Genomic DNA, 25149 nt, shown 5'->3' with positions numbered 1-25149 from the left:
GTCACACTTGTTTTTCACTCCCCAGGAGTGCTGGGAGCTCTAAAGCCAGCGGATTATTCTCCAAAGCAAAGGCCTGGCCTGCTGCCAGCCCCTGGCAGGGAGCAAACAGCCTGGGGAGGCATTTCCCAAAGGCTCAGCTGCTTCCTGGGTCACACTCTGACTTTGCACCCCGTTCAGCAGCCTCACACTCACTCAGTGCAGACACCAGGAACATCAGGAGAGGTTCCCAAAGGTGGGAAGGAGGCAGGAGGTTCCCAGGAGACCCCACCTGGTGTCTGAGCCTCCCTGGGCAGAGCATCCCCTCTGCAGTGTGGCTTCTCCAGGGTTTGTAGAGGTTCAGCACAAGACAGGCACAGGGAGGGAGATGTCTCTCATTCTCCTCTTTGCACAAAACCTGTAGGAGGTTCTTTGGAGACCTGTGAGCCGGGGCAGTGGGAAGGAAAAGCTGGAAGCCAGCTGGAAGCTCAGGACACAAGAATCCTCCACTGGATTCTTGTGGTTCTTGTAGATTCTTCTTAAATCCTGCTGATTTAACCCAGGACTGGGGGTTCCTGGTGTAGGTTCCAGTGTCCCCTGGGCACTGTGGGGTGCTGCCTGGAGGAGAGCTGGCTGATGGGGCCAGCCTGGGTACCATGCCCCAAAGGAGTGGACTGAACTCAATTGTCCTGAACTGGAGGCAGCTTTGGGATCATGGAGCTCTTCCTGGGGATCTGGGGATCACCACTGTGCTGGGACCAGCACCAACACTTCAGCCGTGCCCAGGAGACCATCAGAACATCCCCACTGCCAAAAGCAGGGGTTGGGGGCTACACTCAGCCTTTCCTGTCCCATTTATTGGCCTCTCCTGCCCCACACTGTCTGCAGTGGGTCAGGCAGCACAAAACCAGAGCTCTGCTCACAGCGCTGCTCCTCAGGAAGGGTTACAGATAACCAGGTCAATCTCCGAGGAAGAGGAGGGTGGGGACACTGTGATCCAGCCCCACAGGCTGTGCTGGCACCCACACACCCCCTGCACCCACTCCCAGGGTCACCCCACAGTGATGCTCCCCGTGCCACAGAGCCCATGGGGTGGTGTGGGGCCACCAGAGCAAAGGACACAGAGTTCAGCCACCTCCCTTCCGACCATGGGAACCTTTTCCTCTGAGAAAAGGATATTTTCATGCTTCCTCCCCACAGGAACTCACAGAAATTGCTTAAATGGCTGCATGGCTCTGGGGACAGGCCCTTTCGGAGCTGAGCTGCACGCAGGCAAGGGAAAGCCCAGGGGACATTTTAATAACAAGCAAGGAGAGCTATTGAAGTGTTTTACTGCCTCGTTAAGGCACTCTAATCTCTGTGTATATCTGGAAAAAAAAAATTGGCTGGCTGGTGTTTTTATTGTAACAGAGGTGGGTGTATTCTGGCACGGCTGGGATCCCGCCTGCTTTATCTGCTTGTTTTCTTACCTGATACCAGCAGTGAACAGCCCAAGAGCAGCTCAAGGGCAGCAGCAGCAGGGTCAGGGCCAGGCAGGCCAGGAAGAAGGCTGTGGATCCGTGCTGTGGGCTGTTTCCTACCCACACGTGCTCTGCACCCCGTTGCTGCACCCACCTTTCAGCCAGATGCAGGTCCCCAGGTGTTTCCCCAAGGGAAGTTTGGAAAGCTGGCTCTGCACATGCCTGGGATCTCTCATCCAGGCAGCCCAGAGACAGAGCAGGGAGACAACAACAAAGTCCCATCTACCCCTCCAGCTCCAAGGGCTGGGATTTGAGGGATACACAGATTTTGGGACAATGGGCACCTTGGGTTGATGTAAGCCAGGCTGAGGAGTCCATGACCAGGGAAGCCCCAGCAGAAGTTCTGCAGCAATACAGGGTCATTCAACTGCTGGGGTCTAGGTTTGTAGGAGGAGTAGACTGGGCATTTTATGTCTAAGGTATTCTTCATTATTCTATTTTTTACCTCAGCCCAGCAGAAACTGGGGAAATCCTGCTGAGTCCTGCTGGCTCCAGCATCCAGTTCCCCCCTTGCAAACGCTCACAGTGTCGAGGCCGTGAGCTGGAAGGGATGCTGAGGCTGGGATGGCAGGGCTGGGTAAGCTGATTGCATTTGCTTTGGAAAAGCTGATGTTTGTATGAGCACTGGCTCCAGTGGTTCTAAAGGGATCCACCCAGGAGCAAATCCCACCAGCTGATATCAGAGCTGTGCTGCTCCCAGTCCAGCTGGGTTGGGAAAGTCGCTGCTCTACACCCAGATCCACGCTGGGTGGAGGAAGCCATGGGAGCCAAAGCTGCCACTGCAGAACACAGGAAGCAAAGACTCCAGCACAGCTAACAGGGCTGGCAAACACCTAAAATGATCTTCCTTGGAAATACGGGCCAGGAAGGGTGAAGGTGCTGTTTGACACACAGTCCAGCCGAGATCAATACAGTCACCCTTGCTCCCAGCAGATGTGCCCTGGTACCCAGCTGCTTCAGGAAAAGTGACTTTTAGCACTGATGTGAGAAGGGACAGATGCCCAGACACTTGGACTGTGCCTGTTTCAGGGCTGGGGCTAAACCTGCCCTCCTGCAGGGCTGCCAGAGGCTCCAGGGCATTCCACCCCACAGCCTTTCCCTGGAAACACCGGTGAGCTCAGCAAAGCACCGACAGCGTGCCTGGGAGAAACACAAACATTTATTAAGCCAGATATGGTTTTTTTTTTTTTGAGAATTATTTTAACAGTGCCAGAGGACTTACCCTGTCTCCCCCAGGGACCCTCAGCTGATTCATTGCATGCAGGGTTAGCAGCAAAGCAGGGGACAGCCAGCCTTGGGGACACGGTGGCTCAGTGTCAGCAGCGAGCCACAGGCAATGGCAAGGCAAGCACAGCTGCTCCAGGGCAGGCAGATGGAGGCCAAAGGGAACCCACTCCCAGTTTGCTGGGATCCACCCAAGTCCTCAGCAGGTACCATCTCTGAGAATTTTGGATGTTGTCCTGCTCTCCACATCCATCCAGGGGGGTTCTGAGGATCTGCAGGGGAAGGGAGGGTGCTTGGGGCTCTCAGAACAGAGGGTAAATTTCCACTGAAGGTGCTGCTTCAGAGACACCAAGCTGAACCTGCCATGCACACAACCACTTTCCTAAGCACAGCCAGCTCACATCTCTCTGTGGAAATCACAGCCAGTCACCTCCCTCTCTCTCAGCTTCCCACTGACATCCCGAGACCATGTCCTCACTCCTGCCATCCCAGCACGGACAGATCCAAGCTGTGACCCACACAGGCAAGGGAACAACAGCACGAGGGTGAGAGCAAAGCCATCACAGCACTGGGCTGGGGACAGATGTACCCAAGGGTTCTGAAGTCAGGACACTCCAGGCTTATCCACAAATGTGGAAGAGCTTGGCTCCTTGGATCAGGATGCTCAAGTCCTTTCCTGCATCACCTGCTGAAGGCAGAAGGTCCTGCCCAAGCTCTCACACAGCTCCAGCTGCAAGCCATACTCTACAAGCCAGCGAGGGGCGTGCTGGGGACAGCAAAAGGCACAGGCAGAAGCCAAGGCTACAAAGACAGAGATGTCTCCAGGGCAGAGTCGCTGAAATCCACCCCAGCAGAGCAGCCTCGTGTTTCTGGTTGCTGGCAGAAGGCAGAGACCTGGCATCATTAATCCCACAGATGGAGAAACCCAGCCTTCCCCACCGTGTCAGAGGAGAGCAGGAGCCCCCCTGAGCCTGAGCCCTGCAGGCTCTGCCCATGTGCTGCCACATCCAGGGATCCTGCAGGACTGCTCCCAAGTGGGAGACAGTCCAGGAACAGACTGGAGAACTGGATTTCCATTTCCCACCCAGTGCTCTGTTGTTCTCATGTGATCACATTGGGAAGCCTGCACCATCATCCTTCTTCTGCAGAGCATGGACAGAGGCTCCTCAGCCCCACCTCAGCCCAGCTTCACAGAGGCATCTAAACCAGGCAGGGCTGCACCTGCAGGGAAGGGTGGTTTTGCATCCACCACATGCTGTGGCCAAACCCCAGGTCTGCCCTCCCTGGATGGACACTGGCCTTGAGGACAACGATGGAAACGAGCAGATCCAACAGGGATGCCCTGCTGATGGTCCTGCCCCACACTGAGCATGCTGGTGCCACCAAGCTGTGGCAGTGGCAGTGCCTCCTGTCCTCTCAGGGTAGTCATTTTGGGGGAAGGGTCCCCAGTTTTGCACACATGAAGCTGAGGATTAGAGAAAGAGATCCCAGGAACACCACTGTCCCAGATTTCCCCACCACCACCACCAAGGACAACAGAGGGGTGTCCAGCCACCTGCAAGCAACACCCTAGAGCAAAGGATTAAATCTACCAGGACCCACTTCACCCCTTCTCTCCCAGAAATGTGCTGCAGGGCAGGCACCCAGTCCCCTATGGCTGCATCACCAAATGCTGTTTGGGCCACCAGAGGAACAGTGCAACCCACCAAGCCAGCCTGGCCCCCCTTTCCAGCCACCCCAACTCTCCCAAGCACAGACAAGTGAAGCAGAGTGGGCAGCTGGGAGAGCTGGACTGGGAAGGCAAAGCCAGGGGCTATAAGAATGTCACATCATCCTGTGACTGGAGCCAGCGCCAGTGGGCATCGTACTCCAGGTGCAGTTTGCTGTTGAGTTTGCAGTTCTCAAGGTCAGCCTCAGCTTTCCAAGCCTTCCCATCTGGATTTCCCTTCCCCAGCCTCTCCCTGGCCCCTGGTGGTGACTTGGTGTCTCTGTCTGCCTCCAGAGAGGGGGACTGCTGGCCCAAACACCCATTGGCCACCTGGGGCTCCTTGGCCAGCCACTGATCCTGGGGCAGCCCAGGCGGGGAGAGGTCCACGTGGGGCCACTCGTGCTCCTCTGCGTCCTTCTCCTGCTTTGCAGGACCCCTCTCGAGGTCGATCCTGACCCAATCCTGCTCTGCCCTGGCCAGGGCTCTGCCTGCCGTGGACGCAGCGGCGGTTTCGGCGGCGTTGTGCGAGTACTCGTCCATGTCATCGGCCAGCGTGTCCAGGTAGCTGCCCACGGAGATGCTGTCCAGCCTGTCGTTGGGGTCCTGCAGGCTGTCCCAGCTGCCCCGCCGGGAGGCCTCCTGGCTCTCCACCAGGCTGTACTGGCTGCTGGCCAGGCTGCTGCAGCGGCTGGTCAGCGTGCTCCGCTCCTCCAGCAGCCACTTGACCGCCTCGATGCCCTCGTTCACCACCACCAGCTGCTGCAGGATCTTCACGTCCACCGCTCGCAGGTAAGCCTGGGGAGAGACACACAGCACAGGGGGGTTGAGGTCACCCAGGGGCCTTGTGTCCCAGCCCAGCTGAGGTGTCACTGTGGTGGCCACAGTGTGCTAAGCGGTTTGATAAAAAGCATGGTGTGGGAGAACATCTCGCGCAGGGAACCGTCCCTGTCCAAGACCTGGGGACACGGCCATCGGTGACCAACAACTTATGGCTCCCACCAGCCACCAACCCCCCCAGGGAAATAAATCCAGGGCACTTGTGTTGATATCTTCTATGGGAACAAGGAGTAAGCAAGGAACTGGAGGTATTGGATGCAGGTCTGATCCCAGAGCATCCTCCAAGACCTGGGAGGCTGCTGGCAGGGCAAGAGGATCAACCACTGCTCAGTGCAAGTGTCTGGCTGGACCACCAGCACTTCCCCAGGCTGGTCCCTTCATGGCTTTACTTCTCACCTTCCAGGGTCTGAACTGAGCCTGGTGACAATGTCACACGGCAGGATCTGGAGACCCAAATCACTCCCAAAATGGGAGGACAAGGAGGACAGGCATTGCTGATCACACCACTCGCCTCACCGACTCCTCCTGCCCCTCGAGCCTGGGGAAGCTCTTTGCAGACCTCAGCTGCTGCAGAAACATCTGTTTTCCTAATGGAAAGCCCCGTGTGCCAAGACATTCCTGTCTGTATGATACTGGCCGCCAAAAGCCACTGGATTTCCCCTGCACAGGACACAAATATTTTGCCAGGAATGGAAATAAGGCCACGATGGGGGGAAAGGGAGAAAACCTACTGCAGGGCACATACAGGCAGCCTGCAGATGCCCATGGACTCCTTCACAAACACACCCTGTGCCCAGCATCAGCAAGCTGGGACAGAAATCCACGTGCTCCCCAGGGATCATTTTTCAGCATCCTGTACCCTGGGAGTCACTTGCTCTCCCACGGGTGACCCCACAGCCTCCTGAGACCCCTGCCTCCGGTCCCACAGCCACAGCAGCCACACAAGCATCCGAGGAAGGAGCCTGGGAAAACTCCAGCCAGGATCTCAGCACGTGACACCTCTCACTCCAGCCGACAGAAACAAAAAAAAGGGTCAAAGATTTGTAAAGACCCAGCACCAGCCCTCCCACCAACCCCCTCGTGCTCCTCAAGCTGGATTTAAATAAAAAATAGCAGGGATGTGCCCGGATTGGGGCAGGAGCCAGCTTCCAAGTACAGAAATTTCCTTTCTAGGCAAGTTATTTCAAAAACTGCCTACAATGGACTTTTCTGCACGCACTGCTAAAGCATCTGGCCTTGGCAGGGAGACGAGGGAGGAGGAGGAGGAGAGCTGGAAACCCCTGGTGGGGGGTTCCCCATTTTTCTCTGCCTCGTGCAGAACTGCAGCTGTCAGAGATGCCCGGGGAGCCAACCCAAAAGCAGAGGGTGGGATAACACTCCCTGCTTTCCACACTGCTTGCTGGAAGGAGTTAGCCATCGATTTGCTGCTAGTTCTCACCAGCCTGACCTCCCCTGTGCACTCCAAGAACGCCCCTCTCCAGCAAGGCCTGGTTACTGTGGGAGGAGACCCAGCACAGGCTGCTGTCTGTACTCCTCCAGATGCACTCAAGTTCACTGCACGACCTCGCAGCAAGGACGGGCTGTGCAGGGGACTCTCACACTCCTCCTCATGGTCTCCATGGGCAGACACAGCCCTGCTCCCCTCCCCAGCACGCAGGAAACCTCAGGCGCCTTCTCCTTTCAAGATACCTAGCCCTAGGGATAAATCTTCCTCCTCAGATCAGGAGGCGAGAGTGGGAATTTGCTAAATTCTCCGCCCACCGCCCACTCCCAGGCCAGCTTATCCTCAGAGCATTGAGGGTTTGCTGGTTTCCTGCTGCTCGGGGTGGGGGGTGGAGTTCTGGGGTGGAATTCTGGTCCCTGTTCATGGGGATGGGGCGATGAGAAGAGCCCTGTGCTGGGTTTTAGCACCTGGGTTCGGATCCCAAGCTGCTGATCTGGGTGTGAGGTGTCCCCAGCCCCTCACTGGCCAGCAAGGAGAGCCAGGGCAGGGCAAAGAAATGCCTTTCTGAGCCAAGGTGAATAAAGCCCGGCCCAAGGCAGGCCCTGATGGCCATAGGCTGAGGCTGCTCGCACCTGGGCAGGGCGAACACCGCACTGCCCCAGAGACCTTTCTCCTCCGGCCAGGGTGCAGCCTCCTGCCAAGGGAGGATGAAAGCCAAGGGAGGATGAAAGCTCCCGCACCGATGGGAATATTGAATCAGCCAGAACGGAGGGCTCGGGCTGGGTGGTGCTCCGCTCCCCCGGGGGCACGCAGGGATGCGGGCGTATTTAGCCTGTTTCCCTATGGAAACAACGCTCATTCCCACCCGCTCGGCATGTTGGTGCGTGGGAGAGTCCCTTCCCCCAGCTGCACTTGAACCCATTGCCCAACCTCGCCACGTTTCCCGGAGGCGCAGGCATCGCCGGTCTTTGCTCCCTCCACGAAAGAGGGAGGCGAGAACGCCGCCACCGGCACTGCCCCGGTCCCCGGGGAGGGCTGCCACCGCAGCACGGCCCTTTAGAGCCACCCGAGAGCCCCGAACCCCGGGAGAGCTCCCAGCGATGCCTGTGCCTTGTCACCCTGGGGGTTACACCCGGGGGACGCGACATCCACCACCATGCCCTTGGCGAAGGTCCCTGCCCTAAATTCTGATCCCGGACACCGCGATCCCGACGGAGCCGGCGCTGGGGCTGCGAGGGGGCAGCACGGAGGTGGCCGAGGGACACCCCGGGGGTGGATCTGCGTGGGCCGGGGGCAGAGAGCGGCCGGGGAAGGGGCTGTGAGCTGGGGGCTGTTAGCGCGGACACGGAGGAGCCGGGGGGTTCCCCGGAATGCAGGCAGAGCGCGGGCACTGTCGGGGACTGTCACCGGGGAGGCAAGCGGCTGCCCGAGGCGGCTGCGGTGACGACGGGTCGGGCCGGTCAGTCACCGGCAGCGCTCCCGGTACCGCGGCACTCACCAGCTCGAGGCGGAGCGTCCGCAGGCGTTCGGCGAGCGGCGGGTGGGCACCGCGGGCCGGTGCGGGTGTCGCGGGCGGCGCGGGCGGCGCGGGGGCGGTGTCGGCCCTTAGCCCCCGCAGCAGCACGGCGGGCGGGCGCCGGCCCACCTTGCCCGCCAGGTCCCGCAGGTCGGCGGGCAGCGCCTCCCCGCCGCCCTCCATGCGGGTGGGGCAGCGGCGGCCGCGCTGTCACCGCCGCCCGCGCCCGGCCCCGCCCCCGCCGCTGCCCCGCCCCCGGCCCCGCCCTCACCGCCACCTGCCCGCGCACCAGCGAGAGCCGCCGGGGCGCGCGGAGCGGCGCGGGGCGGGGCCGGGGGGCGGGGCCAGCGCCGGCCACGCCCCCGCGGTGTCGCTGCGGCGCCGGAAGCGGCGCGGAGGGAGCTCGGGGCGGCGGCGGCGGCACCGCCGAGCCGGGACCGGCCCTGCCCTGCCCGCCCCAGCCCGGCCCCGCCTCAGCCTCCCCGTGAGTAGCGCGGCCCGCACACGCCTCCCGGCCCTCCCCGCGGTCCCCAAGCGCCTGGGTCCCCCTCTCCCCGCCGCCGCTCATTGCCGCCCTCACACACCCGGCTCTCCCGCCCGGCCCTTCGCCACCTCCGCCCCCCGAGTGCCTCTGGGCCCCTGAGCGCTCCTCTCCCCGCCCTGCCTGGCCTGGCTGGGGCGCGCTGTGCTCCAGACGGGTCCCCGGCCCTGCCGGTGCTCCACAGCCCGCCCAGGCCCAGCGTTTGCTCCCCGCAGGCCTCCCGCTGGCACCGCTCCTGTGCCCGGGGTGCTGGAAGCTCCGGCAGGACGCTGGGCCCGTGCTGCGCCCCGTGTCCGGCTGGCTGCGCCCCAATAGCGGGCATGGGGCTGTTGGTGGGCAGGGTGTCTCTCCACCAGGGACCCCTGGCACATACGGCCGGTGAGGCCCATTCCATAACAACTGATGGATCTGTTGTCTGCTTGTGACTTTGGGCTGCTTTTCTTCTCCAGAGCGTGGGAGAGGGCCCATGGCACTGCAGCAGCCTCGCTGAGGGTTCGGCCTGGAGCAGAGGCAGCCCCTGGCCGATGAGTTCAGGGGCTTCCCCTCACCCTACAGCAAAGCCTGGCCTCCTGCACTACTCCCAGCAGGAGCTCTGCTCCAAAGCGCTTTTGCTCATGGCACATCAGTGCACTCCACGGCCACTGCCTGTGCCAGGCTCTGTCTTTGCTGGGGAGAGGGTTTGAGGGCAGCTCTCTCCCCCGAGCAGGGAGCCCCGATGGACATAAGAGGAGAGCAGCGCACATCCTGACCCCTGCCCCACACGGCTGCCCCCTGCCAGCCCCGGGACTATGGAGGAGTGGAAGCCCAACCCGCCCGTGAAGCCCCACAAGAAGCGGAGCTGGTACCTCGCCTGGAAGTACAAGCTGATGAACCAGCGTGCGCTGCGGAAGCTGTGCCAGGTGAGTCACCCGTGGCCCTGCAGCAGATTAGGAGGGATAATCTACAGGATTTACAAGTTTATGGAGCAGCTGCATGGGTGGAAGTGCGTCTGTTGGCAGTCTGGGTGACCTGACATGCTGAGGAAACATAACTTGTTCCCCACGAAGCTGCCCCCAAGTGCCTGTGTGTGGAAGGGTCTGCCATGTGTAGCAGCTCCTTGCAGCAGCCAGCAGACCTGTTGAGGCCTGGCTGTGGGAGGAGATACAATTATCCAGGTGGCCTAGGGAAGCTTTCAGCTAGAAACCTGGCTCTGGATTCATGCTGATTGCTACAGGGCTCAGCCTTTAGCTGTTTGATTTGCAAACCAAGCCTGGTATAAGGCACAACAGGTGGACAGAGAAAATAGGGCTTGGTAATAGGATCTCATGCCTCAGAGGCAGCTGGTGTCTGGGAAAGCTTCAGGCTTGGTTGCTTGTGCTGTAAAACAGCTAATCCTTGGTGGAGACGGCGTCCTGGGGGGAGTCTGGGGCTGTAAGGACAGGAAGGTTTGGCCCCATGGCAGCAAAGCACTGAAAAGAGGCCTTTCCTGAGAGGAGCTCATGAGATCTGGCAGTTGGTTGCTGTGGGAGGGAGCAGGGGAGGATTTTGCATTTGTCTGGGAGGACAAAGGGTCGTGAGGGCTACCTGGGCAAGAAGTCTGTTCAGTTCTGTGTCTGATAAGGTGTTGAAGGCTTGGGAATGGGTCTGGTCATTCAGGCAGGCATTGCTCACCATGCTGGGGCAATGGGCTACAGCCTGCACACATCTCTGTACTTTGTGGCACTGCTTAAAACAGAGATGAACATTTGGCTTAAAATAGCTAGGCCAGAGCTGCAGGTATGGAATAGCCAGGTCTACAGCAGCCAAGAATTCATTAGTTAGCTTTGACCAAGCCAGCTCTGCTAGACCTGGCTGCTGGTCTTGCTTAATTGTTATTCCTTGTTGCCTTATTCTCTCTGTTCACCAGGCAGAAGGTCTGGGCAGGTTGGTGAGGTGGCCTTGCTGCCTCTCCATGAGCCCACAGCTCTGTTCGTGTTAATTAAAAGCTTTCTGTGCACAGATCTGTGCTCATAGTCCTGAGTCAACAGCAAATTAACAAGCCAAAATGCCATAGTGACATTTATGCCATTGTGTTGTCTTATTGCTGGTTTTCCATTTTCCTCAGTTACTCCTTGGACCTGCTTGGCAGGGATAGCAGCAGCACAGAGCTCTGAGGCAGCGGCTGGACAAACAGGGCAGAAATCCTTTTAGTGCCTCTCACCAAGGGCAGGCCAGTGTGGGATCCCAGCCCCATTAATGACCTCAGAGAATCAAGGGTCTGTTCCACAGCCCCTGGACCTTCCCAACCCCTCTGTGTCAGCATCCACAAGGGTTGCAGTTGAAGTTTGCTGCAGACAGCAAGGCTGCAGGATGCTTTCTGCAGCCTGTGGTACCGTGCAGTTTCCTGAAATCAGACCTCAGCTTCTTCCCTTTGTTTGATTCAGCTGCACAGCATTTCTTCTCCCTCTGAACACCCTGAGTGCCTCCTGTGTTTCCAGAGGGATGGATGAGAATAGTGATGCTGCAGCAGAGGCAGAAGTTAAGGTTACCCTGGGAGCTACAACTCTGAATTACCAAACTCTTTGCCTGCAGGGACCCTCAAGCTTGATGCAATAATTTAGCAGGAATCTGCTCACAGATCTGGAAGCAGGGATATGTTGGAAGTGGGTTAATTCTCACATATCAAGGAGTCAGTGCTCTCCAGGTGATGAATGCATTTCATCATGAAACTCAGTCACCTGTATTTCTTTCTCAGAAAAAATCAGGGGAAGTGTGAAATGCTTGTGATCCTATGCAGGATCTCCTTGGGATGCCCTGCAGCCCATGCCAAGGCAGGCTGGTTTTGGGGTTGTTACTTACAAATTTCTAACATTTCTAACATTCTGCATTGCAGACAGGTGCTGTCCTCTTCCTGCTTGTGACCGTAATTGTGAACATCAAGCTGATCTTGGACACCAGGAGAGCTGCTTATGAGGAGGAAGAGGAGTCTGCACAGGACTATGGTGAGGGGCAGCATCCTGCTGTGCTTTGAAAGCAAGGAAACCAAGGGTTTCTTTAAGTCAGGGCTAGCTTGTGACCAGCTACATCATGAAAAACAAGTCTGTACATGTGGGTTTAACAAAAATTAATGGAAAATGCTGCTCCCTTCTTGGTCTGTCTACTGAAGGCACGTTTGGTTCCAGAGATCTCTGTGAGGTCAGAGCTGTTGTCATTTGGTATTTCCCCTTACCTACCATCTGTGTAAATTCCCACCCATGACTCCTCGGCTGGGGTGCCTGCTGGGCACACCCTTCTGGATGGGTTAGCAGGGATGAGCAGGGATGAGCTGGAGGTGCCTTGACTGGCTGAAACTGGGAATTTCTCTGCTGTAGACGATGAGATGCTGAATGTGGAAGTCCCCAGGCACCCTGTCAACAGCAAGAAGGTCCTGGATGTCGAGGTGTACTCCAGCAGGTCGAAGGTCTATGTGGCTGTGGATGGGACAACGGTGAGTGGCAGGTGCTGGCTGTCCTGTGGGCAGAGAGTGGGCAGAGCTGAATGGATAAATTCACAAACAGCAGTGGTGAGAGCACTTCAGGGACTGGCAAGAAGTTTTGCTTCCAGGACTTCTGCTCTGGCACCCATCACTGCCATCAGCAAAGCCAAAGAGATTTGCCTCTTGTCTGGAGGCTCTGCTGCACAGAGTGCACAGGGAATAAGCAGAGGTCTTGGCATATGATTCTCATAATTTATCCACTTGCAGGTCCTGGAAGATGAGGCTCGGGAGCAGGGAAGAGGGATCCATGTCATTGTCTTAAATCAGGCCACGGTAAAATTTCCCTGTGTCTTTCTAAACTGGGCAGTTTGTCCTTGCTCTTGAACTGTTTGTTCTTGCTCTTGAACTGTTGGCTGCCTGAGGCCAGGGGCAGCCAGGAGGGAGGGAAGGCCCTGAATGCTTTTTGTGTGCAGCTTGCAGAGCATGGCATGGTCATCTAGAGGGTCCCTGCGTGCTTCCTGCTGTCCTTGGGGAGCGGGCAGGGCAGGAGTTGTGGGGCTGGGTGATGCTGCCCATGGACCTCCGTGCAGGAAGGCCTGAGGGCTGAGCTTGCCTGGGGACAACTCTGGGGCTGACTCCCTGGCATACCGGAAAAGCCACTCCCTGTGTTGCTCAGGCTTCCAGGCAGATCTCCATAATTCTGTGTGCCCATACCATGTAGTGTTTAGGCTCCATCTGATGTATGAATACCAACAGGGACATGTGATGGCCAAGAGGGTCTTTGACACCTATTCCCCCCATGAGGATGAAGCAATGGTACTTTTCCTCAACATGGTTGCCCGGGGCCGGATCCTAATCTTCACCATTAAGGTAGGTGTGACCCTAATATTAAAAAAAAAAAAAAAAGTCATCTTGAGTCAGGATGTCCTGAAGCTCATCTGGGCAGTAACTTCCTAAATGTCATCAAGCATTCCCAGGACTAAATGTCACATCCCCATGGAGTTGTGACTCCCTGTCTGGATCACCTCCCTTGTCCTCTTGCTCTCCCTTCTGGCTGCAGGTACTGCTGTGCCCAGCAAAGCAGGAGAGCAAAAAGCAGAGTCAGAGCCCACAGCAATAGGCAAGGAGTTAGGTGGAGAATGGATGTGGGGAAATATAAGGGTGTGGTGGGATTCTTCTGGCTCCCAGTTCCAGGCTTTACAGGGGCCCTGTGGACTGTGCTAGGTCTGGGCTACTGTGCAAGTTAACACTGTGCTGCTTCAAGGTTTTTGTGTTTAACTCTGTGAAATGTTGCTTAACACATGGCCCTGCTTGAGAACAATTTGGTCTCAAGGAAACAGGCATCCATGATTCCTCTGACCTGCCTGTGGGCCATTATGAAGCCACTGACAGCTTTAGTGGCACAGAAACCCTGAAGGTTTCTGGCTCAACTGCTTCAAGTGTAGGAGTGGGCCCTGTACACCTTTGGTATTGATGGGAGACTTCCCTGTCAGGAGCAAGACCTCAGCTGCAGGGTTGTGTTTTGTTACAGGATGAAGGCTCCTTTCACCTCAAGGAGACAGCCAAGAATGTCCTGAAAAGTCTGGGGAGCCAAGTTGCACCTTTCCTGAGCTGGAGAGACATGTGGACATTTGTGGGCAAGAAGGGGGGTGAGTCTTGCACAGGCTTTGTGGCTCCTTTTTTTGGGAGAAGCCAGGTGAAGAGAAACTCATCCCATCCCCAATGGGCTCTATGAGCAGGGAACAAGTCCCAGAGAGTGGCAGCTCCATTCGTGGGGGTGAGCATGGTACACCTGGGGGTATGGAGGCAGAGTGTGTTCCTTCAGCAGTTTGCCAGAGGCCAATGGGAAAAGGTGCCAAGCTGTCCCCCAGGCCGACAGCCCCTTGTCATGCCAAGACAGAGTGGGGCTGGGCCCTTCCAGGCAATTCTGATGCTATATTCCTGCTCCAGGAGAAGTGTATGGGGAGAAGCATGCCAAGTCACCTGCCCTCTCAACGTGGGGTGACCCTGTTCTGCTGAAGACAGAAGTTCACTTGACATCTGTGGAAGGTAAGAAGTGCACTCTGCTCTGTGGTGTCTCTGGGAGACGTCTCCCTGCTGCCTGGTTTTGTCAAAGCTGTTTGAGGCCTTTTGAGGTGATGATGGTAACTTTTAAAATGGGCTTGGCTCCCTTTCTTCCTACTTCCACGGCAATTCCAGGCATGGTTGCTGAGAAAGGTGAGGATGGAGAAGAGGGAGCATGGCTAGTTGTCACCTCTCCAAACCAGACCTGCTCTGGTCAGTTTTCTGACTGTTGGCTTTGAGCAACCTGCTGCTGCTCAGAGAGGCCAGAGATGGGGTTGGGCTCTGAATGGCTCCTGGGGCTGTGTCTGGCATCCAAAGCGTTGCTTGCTCACTGCCAGGGACTGGCTTGCTGGCTGAGCCCAGGGAGAGCCATGTGTGTTGTTTCCCAGCCTGGAGCAGCCAGGGTGAGTGTGTGAGGGTGACAAGTCTGTCTGTCCTCCTTGGTGCCCCCAGATGCTGAGTGCCACTGGCCCGACACGGAGCTGAACCGGCGCCGCAAGCGGTTCTGCAGCAAAGTGGAAGGGTATGGCAGCGTCTGCAGCTGCAAGGACCCCACACCCATCGAGTTCAACCCTGACCCTGTGAGTGCAGGAGGGCTCCAGGAGGGAGGGCTGGGCTGGGCCAGGTGTGTTTTGCAGCTGATGCAGAGCCCTGGCCTTAAGCACTAGCTGAGTGATGCAAACTGCCCCTGGGCAAGCCCTTAGCCCCAGCAAAGGTGGGGTGAATACCTGGGGCCAGGTCATGCTGGGGCAGGGAAATTCCTTTGCTCTGAGTTGCCAGGAATAGTTACCCTATTCTAGGGATATCAGTGTAGGCAGCAGAGCCTGAATATCTACACACAGAGCAGCTGTTGTGCCTTTTGGGCTGTCCATGGGGCTGAAGGGTTCAGACACAGGTCTCTGAGTGAATGCAAACTGGGATTTTGGAGCTGGGTCAGAGGTGAGGTGAAGAAGGGAAGCTGGTAGGGTTTTTGGTTGTGCTGAGGGTATCCTGGTTGGTTGGTGTGGCCCTGAGCCAAGAGGAAGGACTGTGCAGCTCTGCTGTCTTAACAGTGGGTCCCTACCCCGTGGATCCTGCTCTCAGTGGCACAGAATCATTTTAGTTTGCATGGCCTCTCCCACCCCCACTCACACACATTGTTCTCTTCCAGCTCAAAGACAATAAAGTCTTTGATGTGCCAGTAGCTGTGATTGCAGGGAACCGCCCCAACTACCTGTACAGGTAAGCACTCCCAGAGGGCACAGCTCCTCTGCTCCCTGCACAAGACCAGGCATGGCCCTGGCCCTTCCCTCTCTCCTCTGGCAGCATCCAGCCTCCTCCTGGGGCATGTGAGCACCAAGGGCAGATCCTGGGGGAGGGGAAGGGAAGGCATAGGTGGTCCTGTTCCCTGATGGTGCACACTTTGCCCATCCCAAGGGATCCACACCCTGTGCTGAGGGGCCTGTGCCCCCTGGAGCTGTGCTGTGCTCAGGCCTCTCTGTCTCTCCGCAGGATGCTGCGTTCCTTGCTGTCAGCTCAGGGCGTCAATCCACAGATGATCACAGTCTTCATTGATGGCTACTATGAGGTGAGAGCATTGCCAGAGATCCCTGTGGCCAGCTCCCTGCTCCCCCAGCCCAGTGCTGGCCCAGTCCTTGGAGGGTGGCAAGTTGAGAGCTTTGTCACCTTCCTCCTGCTGTGTGTCACACTGCTCCTCACCTGCTCCTACACAAAGCCAGCCAAAGTTGGCCAAGCCATGGTGTGGGTAAAGCTGCCTTGGCCTTTCCCAAAGCCCAGGACTGATATCCCCATGTCAGGAGGGGGTTGGTGTGCAGGAATGGCACATGATGGTCATGCTGGCTCTCCCCATTCCCTTTTCTCACTTGATGAGCATTGCCAGCCCCTTGAGCAGGCTCTGGGTGTAACATCACCTGTCCAGCTGCTTCACATGGAGAGGAACAAACCAATCCAACACCATTCTCAGTGAAGAGACACAAGAGATGAAGAGACACAAAACAGTGTTTTCCCAAGGCTCAAAGCTTGAGGTTCATGAAGGCTGGGGCCAGGTGGAGGAGAACTGCCCTTTATAGGCAAAGACCTTCCTTGCATTCAACCCTGTATAGCCCTGGAGAGTCCCACTCAAAGCCATATCTGTCTGGCAGTGGAATGTACTCTGAGGCAGGCATGTGGGATCTTAGTAGATCTCAGGAGCTTGCTAGGCCTCATCTCTGCAGCATCCAGTGAGGTCCTGCCTGGTTGCCTTGGGATTGAGACAGTTGTTCCCTTGCAGGTCTCTCCCACCACTGCCACATTGTGGGGCTGGGGGAGCTGGCTTGTTTGTGCAGGCTCTTGCTGCACCACATCAGAGCAGTTAAAGATAGCAGCATCCATTGCCATGGCAACTGGAGCAGCATCCCTTAGCTACGAGGGGGCAGCCTGGATGCTCGAGCTGCCATGGTGGATACCTGGGGAAGGGTTGGTACAATGGGAGCTCCTTCTCTCTTTTGTGGCCAGGAGGTGGAATCCACAGTAAGGGGATGGAGAAGGCCTTGGTGGCTCCTTCTTGGGGCAGGGATACCTCAGCCCAAATTTGGATTACTTCTGACCCCTATCCTTGGTCAGAAAGGTCTTTTTCTTGGCAACTGTGAGAGAAAGTTGGGTTGATTGTGGTCTTGCCATTAAGCAGCTGTTAGGAGGTCCTGGCTATACCTGTTTGCTTTCTGCACTGTCTGTGGGAGGCTGGAATTGGGACCTCCCAAATATTCTTGGATACAACTTTGTGTCTGCAAAAAGTGCTAACAAAGTCATGGTGATACTGGAGGGCCACGAGGGTTTGGCAAGTTCTGTGCTGCATGGTCTGTATTGAGCCTCACTAATCTCCAAGAAGACAGCCACATGCAGGGGATGCTCCTGTTCTCCTGGGGAGGTAACACTGGCAGGGGAGGGGAGAATGACCCACACATTTGATGAGCTTTGCACTTTTCCATTGCAGGAGCCAATGGATGTCGTGGAGCTGTTTGGCCTCTCAGGAATACAGCACACTCCCATCAGCATTAAAAACGCCAGAGTTTCCCAGGTGAGAGAGCTTTCAAATCCTGGGACAGTTATTTCCAGGGACCTGGAATAGCATTTGAGGGAGGCAGGCTTAGCCCCAGATCTGTGCCAGGTTGATGCTAACACAGACAATGATTATCTTCTCTTGTAGCACTACAAAGCCAGTCTGACTGCAACCTTCAACCTGTTCCCGGTGAGTGAGGCTGCTGCAGCACAGCCTTCCCCTGGTGTTTGTGATCCCTGCCCCACAGCAGCTGGGATCAGTCCTCCAGGGCAAGGAACCTCACAGACACAGCACACTGCTTGTGTCTCTGCTCTGTCCTGTTCATCTCCATCCTTCTGATGTTCTCCTTGCCCTACAGGATGCTAAATTTGCTGTGGTTCTGGAGGAAGATCTTGACATTTCTGTTGACTTCTTCAGGTAAAGTTGGAGGTTCCTGTGTGGGATCATTTCCTGGAAGCTCTCTGAATGCTGAGGAGAGGCCAGACCCCTGCCAGCTGTAGCTCTCTTAGCTAAGGCTGAGCAGACCCCTGGCAAAAGCAATAACTGAGCTCTGCCTTCACAGTCTGAGGCCACTGTCCTGGCAATCAGTGCAGGGTGACTTCAGGGCTGGGGATCACTTCCTGGTTGACTTTCTGGGGACACTGATCTGTTCACATGGTTGGAGCTGCCCCCTAGTCAGAGGACAGGGACAGTGTCTAATGAGGCTCCTGTTCCTTCTTAAGGAGAAGAGACTGATGGGCAGGAGAAAATGCTGTCTTTTCATGGTGAGATGCAGCTTAGCTTGTTTGGGTGCTCCTCCCCTGGTCTCCCACCAGCATCAGTTATCTCAGGCCAAAAATTGGGATAAGCAGTTCCAGCAGTTGGGAGTAGCTCATCTCTTTGTGGAGGGTTTGCCTTGGTTTGCATGGTAGAAGGGTGTTTGACATGGGTCAACTCTTTCCTCAGCTTTCTGAGCCAGTCAATACACCTGCTGGAGGAGGATGAGAGCCTGTACTGCATCTCTGCTTGGAATGACCAGGTGGGTCAGGGAAGGATGGTGGTGCAGGGCCACCTCTGCCCTGTGTTGTTTCCGTGTCAGACTGGGGTCCAGCTTCCACCTTTAAAGCAGGGTGTGTGTCCCCACTGTCACCCTAAGTGGGTCTGTCTCCCCAGCCCTGGACTCCTCAGAAGTGTCCCTGAAAATCACCCTCCTGTCCCTGCCATGTGCTTCCCAGTGGCTGTTCCCCTCTTTACATAATGAGGAACTCAATGGAGCACGATGCCTCCCTTTTTTTGGTGGGGTATGGGTGCATTCAGGGTGCTGAACACTCCCCATAACACTGCAGGGCTATGAGCACACAGCTGAGGACCCATCACTCCTGTACCGTGTGGAAACCATGCCAGGCCTGGGATGGGTGCTCCGGAAGAGCTTGTACAAGGATGAGCTGGAGCCAAAGTGGCCAACCCCAGAGAAGGTGAGTACCTTGGAATGACCCTTTCATCTACACCCCCATCTCTGCCCACCATCAGGCCCTGATCTTCACCCAGTCCCTGGGTGTACAGCTCCTGGAGGGGCTGTCCCTGTGCTTATACTGGGGAGGATGCCCAAGCAGAATGGATTTGGGATGGGCAGTGACTTGTGGAGGCACATAACCATCCACAGCACTGGGGCCAAAGGGCCTGGACCTGGTGTGAGCACCCAGAAAGGTCCCTGGATGTCCCCAGAGCTGAGTGTGAGCTGCAGTTTTCCCTCCCCAGCTCTGGGACTGGGACATGTGGATGCGGATGCCCGAGCAGCGCAAGGGCCGGGAGTGCATCATCCCGGACATCTCGCGCTCCTACCACTTCGGCATTGTGGGGCTCAACATGAACGGCTACTTCCACGTGAGTGACCTCCCACAGCCCCCAGGCCCTGTCCTGCTGCTGAGCTCTGACTCAGACACCTCCCCAATACTGGGGATGCTTGAGGTCATCTCCAGGGGTTGCTGACCGTGATCAAACCTGGTTTTCCTTCCCTACTCTCTCACTTTCTCCCAGGAAGCCTATTTCAAGAAGCACAAGTTCAACACTGTTCCAAATGTCCAGCTTAAAAATGTGGAGAGGTAAGTGCTGCTCACAACGAGACCTTGATGAAACAGTAGCTTGGTCTGACCCTTGTCTCCTTGTGCTGGAGTCATCTCCCATCTGGAGTGGCCATAACATCCAGCATCATCACACTGGCCTCTGCTGGGGAGTTCTGGCAGTGGTTTTTGCAAGGTTGGGTTTGGCTACCCTGTGCTTCAGGTGGACATGTTCAAGGGTTGTGGTTTTGCTGCCACATCTCAAGAATGTGTGGCAGTCCCTGCTCTCCATTTATTGGTTCCAGCTGCCTTTAGTGTTACACTGGAACAGTCTTAAATTTGGATCAAACTATCTGACTCTGCCCTGATCTGTGTTCTCTCCTCCTTCAACAGCTTGAGGAAGGATAACTATGAGACTGAAATTCATCGGCTCCTGGGGTGAGTGCCTGCTGGAAGGTGGAGAGACCACAAGGCACACTGGTGAACCAACCAGAACAGAAGGAAGGGTGGAGGTGGCCCTGGTGGCCCCAGCCACATCTTGCATGTCTGAAGTGGGAAGAGGGAGAAGGTGGGGCCCCCTCTCACTCCTTGTTCCATTTCCACAGTGAGGCTGAGGTCTTGGACCACAGCAAGAACCCCTGTGAGGACTCCTTCGTGCCCGACACTGAGGGCAGGGTCTACGTCATGTTCATCAGGATGGAGCAGGAAGCAGATTTCACCACCTGGACTCAACTTGCCAAGGTGAGGGCCCTGACATGGCTTGTCCTCAGCCCTGCACTGATCTCTGTGTCACTGGGAAACACCTGGCTGTTGTTCTTGGGTTTTCCCATGGCAATGACACAGCTCACCAAATGGGTTCTTGCTGTCCCTGGGTGATGTTGAAGCTCTGGGTGTGGCTGGAAGGATGCAGCCCTGTGCCACCCTGGTCTGGGGTACAGCTATGTCTCAGGGCAGGGGTTGTGGTTCTTCCCATGCCAGGGGGACACCTGGTCCTGGTGTCCATCCCCAGGCTCTGATGCCTTTTCCTCCCTCCTCACCATCCTAGTGCCTCCACATCTGGGACCTGGACGTCCGTGGGAACCACAAGGGGCTGTGGCGGCTGTTCCGCAAGAAGAACCATTTCCTTGTGGTGGGGGTCCCTGCCTCCCCCTACTCGTGAGTACCAGGGACACAAAGGGCTCAGCAATGCCCCATCCTTGTGGCACTGTGCCCTGCCTGGCACACACCATCCTGCACTCCTGTCCCAGCCCAATCCTTGGAGGATACCTTCACTCCTTAATCAGTGTGGTGGGAGGAGGGATGGGATACATTCCTAGGGTTGGAGGATGTCCCAGTGGGAAGGAGATGATGCCAGGCAGTGCTGTTGGAAATTGGGGTCCTGAGGGGGCCCATCAGCTGTGCCTGCTCCCATCCAGCCCCCTCACCTGCAGGTCCAAGAAGCCCTCGTCAGTGACACCCATCTACATGGAGCCCCCTGCCAAGGAGGAGGGGGCAGCGGCAGTGCCAGCAGCAGCAGCAGCAGAGCAGACGTGAGGCTGGCAGCTGGAAGCAAAGGGGACCAGGGGAGCACAGAGACCCCCACGGTGCAGAGACACAGCTGGCAGCAGCTCTCACAGCCTGGTGACTGGATACAGACTCCTGTTTTGGGCTGCAAAAGCAGATGTTGGGCTTCCTCCAGCCCCCCTTGTGGTCTCCCTTTCCCTTGCACAGGATCCTTCCCTGTAGGTATGCCACCCCAATCCCGGGAACTTGGTTTTTTTTTAACACAGACACTCTACTAACGCTGCTCCTTTTGCCCCCTGGCTGGGCAAGGCTGGAGGAAGGAGATGCTCAACTGGAGCCTGGAGGAGGCCTCAAAAAACACCTCTGCTCTCCCTTTTGGCCCTGAAGTCCTGAGAAGGCAGCATGGTGTGAGTGCTGCAGCCTGCCAGCTGGGTGTTATTTATTAACTCTTGCCTGCTGGCTTTGTGCCCCGTGGTGAACACAGTGCTGAAGAGGGGATATTCCAGCATCTCTCCTGTTACCTGCACGATGGGTGCACCTTGAAGACTGTGTGCTGGTTGGACATCTTCCTGCACACTGGCTTTGCTGCATGGGCTGCAGGCACTGGTGCGGCCCAGCTCACAGGAAAGGGAATGCTGGAGAGGAGCTGGACTTGCTGCAGACCCAGAGGGACACCCACACCCAGCACGAGGGCGGTCAGTTCTGGAAGCTGGAGGTGATTGTAGGTGGAGTGGACCAGGCTGTGTGCTCTGGCTCAGACTGTCCTCACCCACCTTCTGTGTGGGGAGCAGCCCTGGGTGCTGGGAGAGGGGATGAAAGTGCCTTGCAGAGTGGGAAGGGAGAAGCCAGCAGGCATCATGCCCTGGCTGCAGGGGCTGGGTGGGCCAGAGTCATCTGGAGCAGGAGATGCTGCACCATGGTCCTTGCCTGTGGTACTGTACCCTGCCTCTCCATCCTCCCTGCCCTGGTACCCCCTGCTTTTGCTGAAGGCAGAGGGAGTTTCTTCTCCTGAATTCCCACCCTTACTGTGGTAAGTTGCTGGCAGGGAAGCTATGAGCTGGTCTGGGATGGGCAGCCTGGCCCTCCCTCTGTGGTACACCCTCGTGCAGAGGGAGAGGGAGGGGCTTCCGTGCCTTAGGAAGGTGCCAGGGCCCTCTCCCATCCCCAGCCATTTGGTACTAATGTCCCTGCACCCCAGGGGGACAGTCCTGGTCCCCTTGCTCAGTGCAGCTCCTCCTCATCTGTGCAGCAGGAGATCCATCCTCTGCCCTTTCCCTGGCCTGGGGCAGGGATGCAGTGCTCTGGCTTGCCTTTGGGAGAAGGAGTTGCTGCTCAGCCCTTTCCCTGAGATAACAGGGGCTCTTCCCCTTCATTTTCTCACTGTGAACTGAGCATTGGGGTCTACACTACACTAACTTATTTATTTATTGCTCCTGGGAAGGGATGGATCACAGGAAGCAGCAGGGAGAGCTGGCAGCCCCCGGCCTGCACAGGTGCAGTTATGGGAGGTTTGTCTCTTGTCCCCCTGGCTCCACCCTCTGTTCCCTGCTTTTCTCCCTGGCCCAGAATAGGAATGAATACTTGTGAACCAGGGAACTCCTCTTGGCCAGGATGATCCCAGTGTGGATGCAGCACAGCTCTAGCATGGCTGCAGGGACTCTGACCCTCACAGTCCCTTGCACACCTGCCCTAGCAGCAGGGATGGGATGGGATGGGATGGGATGGGATGGATGCAGGAGGGAACAGAAGCAAGGGTGCAGAGTGGCACCCTTGAGGCTGCAGTTCAGGTCTGGGGCTCAGCCCTGCTCTCCCCAGTGCTGCCCTTCCATGGGACTCTGCTCTGGCACCCAGTGGGCAGGTGGCCCGTGTGCTGGCCCTCAGGGTAGGGCAAGGCTTTTATGAGGATGGAAAAGGGATTTTACTTCTTTCTGAGGAAAAGTAGCTTGCTCCCCATGTCCTGCTTTGGCAGAACTTCCCAATGGCTCTCCACTGCCCTTCCCTGGCACCTCTGTTCCCAAGGCTCAGTTTCTCTTCCCCTGGAAACTAAATGCATCCTCTTGCCCTTCTTGGGTAGGGCTCAGGCTTGGCTTCTTCCCAGCTCCTCTTGGGGCTGGGGAAGGTGGTCGAGGGATAGGGGATGGCTAAACATGAGTTCCCTCTTCTCCCCTGCCACACAGGGCTGTGGCTCCCTGCTCTCAGTGACAGCAGGACTCAGCTGGTGGGCTTTAGGCTCCCCCTTCTCCACACACCATGCCATGCCCATGGGGTGCTGTTCTGCATCCCTCCCTGTCCCCCAGCAAGGCTCAGGAGTGGCACAGTGCAGGGCTGGGTGTGTGGCATCACCAGGGTTTGACGCTTTCTGAATGGAATTATTTTTTCAAGAGTAAACATTGCAAAGCTGTTGAGCCTCATGTGTTTCATAGCTGGCCCTGTGCAGGGTACAGGGCTGGGGTCCCTGGCTCTGGGGTCCTGCCTGGAAAGGACAGACCCCTGTCCCCTTGGTGGCTTGCTCTGCCCAGGGCTGCACAGGCCTGGCTGTGGGCTGTGCCAGCAGAGGTCCCCTGTGTGGTGCCATGCAGTGCCAGCAGGGCTGGCACAGGTTTATGAGCTGTTTCCTCCTCAAGCTTTATCACTTTTATCTTCATCAACTGATGGAAACTCTGACGAACTGCCTGGTGACTCGTTCTGTGTTCCTCCTGGCACCTCCAGCTGCTGTGTCCTGAGAACAACAGCCTTGTCACACTCTTGACCACTCCAAATGGCTGCCCCTATGGGACAGGGAATCCTGGAGGGCTGGGGCTGCACCCATTTCTGGGGCAGAGACCACGGGACTGAAATAAAGTGGTAATGGGAGAGTGTCAGCCACCAGCATGGACCTGCTGCCTCCTGCTCCCCTGCCTGCTCCCTGCAGCCAGGCTGGGCTGACAGCCCCTCCCCAGGACCTTTCTGGCAGGGCAACCCCTTGGCAGCAGTTTGTTACTCAGTCCCAGGGCCTTGGTGAGGGGCTCTCACCTCCCCATCCGCCGCCTGCCGCGCCAAGCCCTGCGGCACCGGGTCTGTGCCAGGGCACTGTGGGCGAGAGGCGGATCCACCTGCTGGGGGCAGAGCCCTGCAGAGCACCTGGGCTCAGCTCTGACCCCTCCAAACCGCGGTTATAGGAGCCTCCCCTCCTGAAACAGAGATGACAGCAGCAGCAGGTTAACCCCTTGAAGGGGAGACCCTGTGGAGGCTGATGGAGAGCCTCGGCCCTCCAGGTGCTGGTGTTGCCAGGGTTCCTTACTCCGGGGTGTTTGTTAGATGAGCCGGGTCACTCATCATCCTGCCCATTTGGGGGTCTCTCACTTCCTGGTGCACGCTGCTGGTGCTGGAGCATTCCCAGCCGTCCCAGGAGCTGGCTGGGCAGCTCTCCCCTCACCTGCCTGCCCTGAAGTCCGACCCAGTGGCTGCCCCAGCTCAGCCCCATGCTGCAGCACGTGCTGCCCGAGCTGCATTTCTCACCCAGCAGCCCCCCCAGCCCGGCCTCCCTGGCTTTGTGCAACCCTACAAAGGAGAACCTGTCTGGGCTGCCCCACCTCCCAGGAGCTGGCTGATAATTAAACAAAAGCAAAATAGCGTTGGCATGAAACTTGACCTTTCCAGAGCCTGTGGGGGGTGGGGAATTTTGCATAGTTTCCGGTGGTGTTTATTTTTATGCATCATAGTTTTTTGTTGGAGATCTGAGGAAGTAGGAAGTCCCTGTGCTTCGATGACGGGCTGGCATGTGGGAGACAAGGTCTAGGCTGATCCTTCCCATGGCACATGGGTTCCTCTGTGCCCCTCAGATGGAGGGATGAGCCTTCCAGCCAGAGTCCTCTGGGATAACACACCCAGTACCCTTGAATGGAGAGATGTCATCACTAGAAGGATGCTCTGTGCTGGCCCCGTCTCCTTCCCGCCGTGGGAGGGAGTCAGTGATGCTGTGCCCAGCCACTTGCATCCCAGCCCAGGGAACTGATCCTAAATTTTCAGCACCCTCTGCCTCATAAAAAGCCATAAATGCCAAAAGCATTTATGAATAAAGCATTCATAAATGCCAAGATGCCCAAAGTGCTCCCAGTAAGGGACTCTGCTTGGCTTCTCCCCTTGTTCCCAGCTTTGAGGGGGGTCCTTTCCCTGCATCCAGCCCATTCCTGTCGCTGTTCCCTGCTGTGCCTGCAGACACAGGGCTTCCACCTCCTGTTCCCACATTTAAGGTAGGTGGCAAATTAATCTTCAACTGGGTGCCAGGATTGCTGTGACGGTTGTTGTGCTGTCCCTGCCCGGTGCAG

General features: G+C 57.0%; 2 protein-coding genes across 2 annotated transcripts; one reads left to right on the top strand and one right to left on the bottom strand.

The window, feature by feature from the left end:
- Positions 1-2646: 2646 nt before the first annotated feature.
- On the bottom strand, positions 2647-8408 carry LURAP1 (leucine rich adaptor protein 1). Its single transcript, XM_058809029.1, has 2 exons — positions 8208-8408; positions 2647-5223 (listed from the first exon to the last, which is right to left on the bottom strand). Exons 1-2 carry the CDS (start codon positions 8406-8408, stop codon positions 4534-4536), a joined length of 891 nt encoding a protein of 296 aa, XP_058665012.1. The 3' UTR covers positions 2647-4533.
- Positions 8409-9504: 1096 nt separating this feature from the next.
- Positions 9505-23183, top strand: POMGNT1 (protein O-linked mannose N-acetylglucosaminyltransferase 1 (beta 1,2-)). The gene is made up of 21 exons (XM_058809028.1): positions 9505-9665; positions 11618-11726; positions 12096-12211; positions 12467-12532; positions 12956-13069; positions 13731-13848; positions 14150-14248; positions 14717-14844; positions 15414-15484; positions 15755-15830; positions 17235-17318; positions 17448-17489; positions 17659-17717; positions 18246-18318; positions 18626-18754; positions 19038-19163; positions 19317-19381; positions 19733-19777; positions 19945-20080; positions 20385-20494; positions 20770-23183. Exons 1-21 carry the CDS (start codon positions 9555-9557, stop codon positions 20870-20872), a joined length of 1980 nt encoding a protein of 659 aa, XP_058665011.1. The 5' UTR covers positions 9505-9554; the 3' UTR covers positions 20873-23183.
- Positions 23184-25149: the final 1966 nt, after the last annotated feature.

This window comes from Ammospiza caudacuta, chromosome 7 (assembly GCF_027887145.1).
Source record: "Ammospiza caudacuta isolate bAmmCau1 chromosome 7, bAmmCau1.pri, whole genome shotgun sequence".
Lineage (NCBI taxonomy): Eukaryota > Metazoa > Chordata > Aves > Passeriformes > Passerellidae > Ammospiza > Ammospiza caudacuta.
The sequence above is the reverse complement of the archived record's forward strand: the minus strand, read 5'-3'. Positions and strand labels throughout refer to the sequence as shown.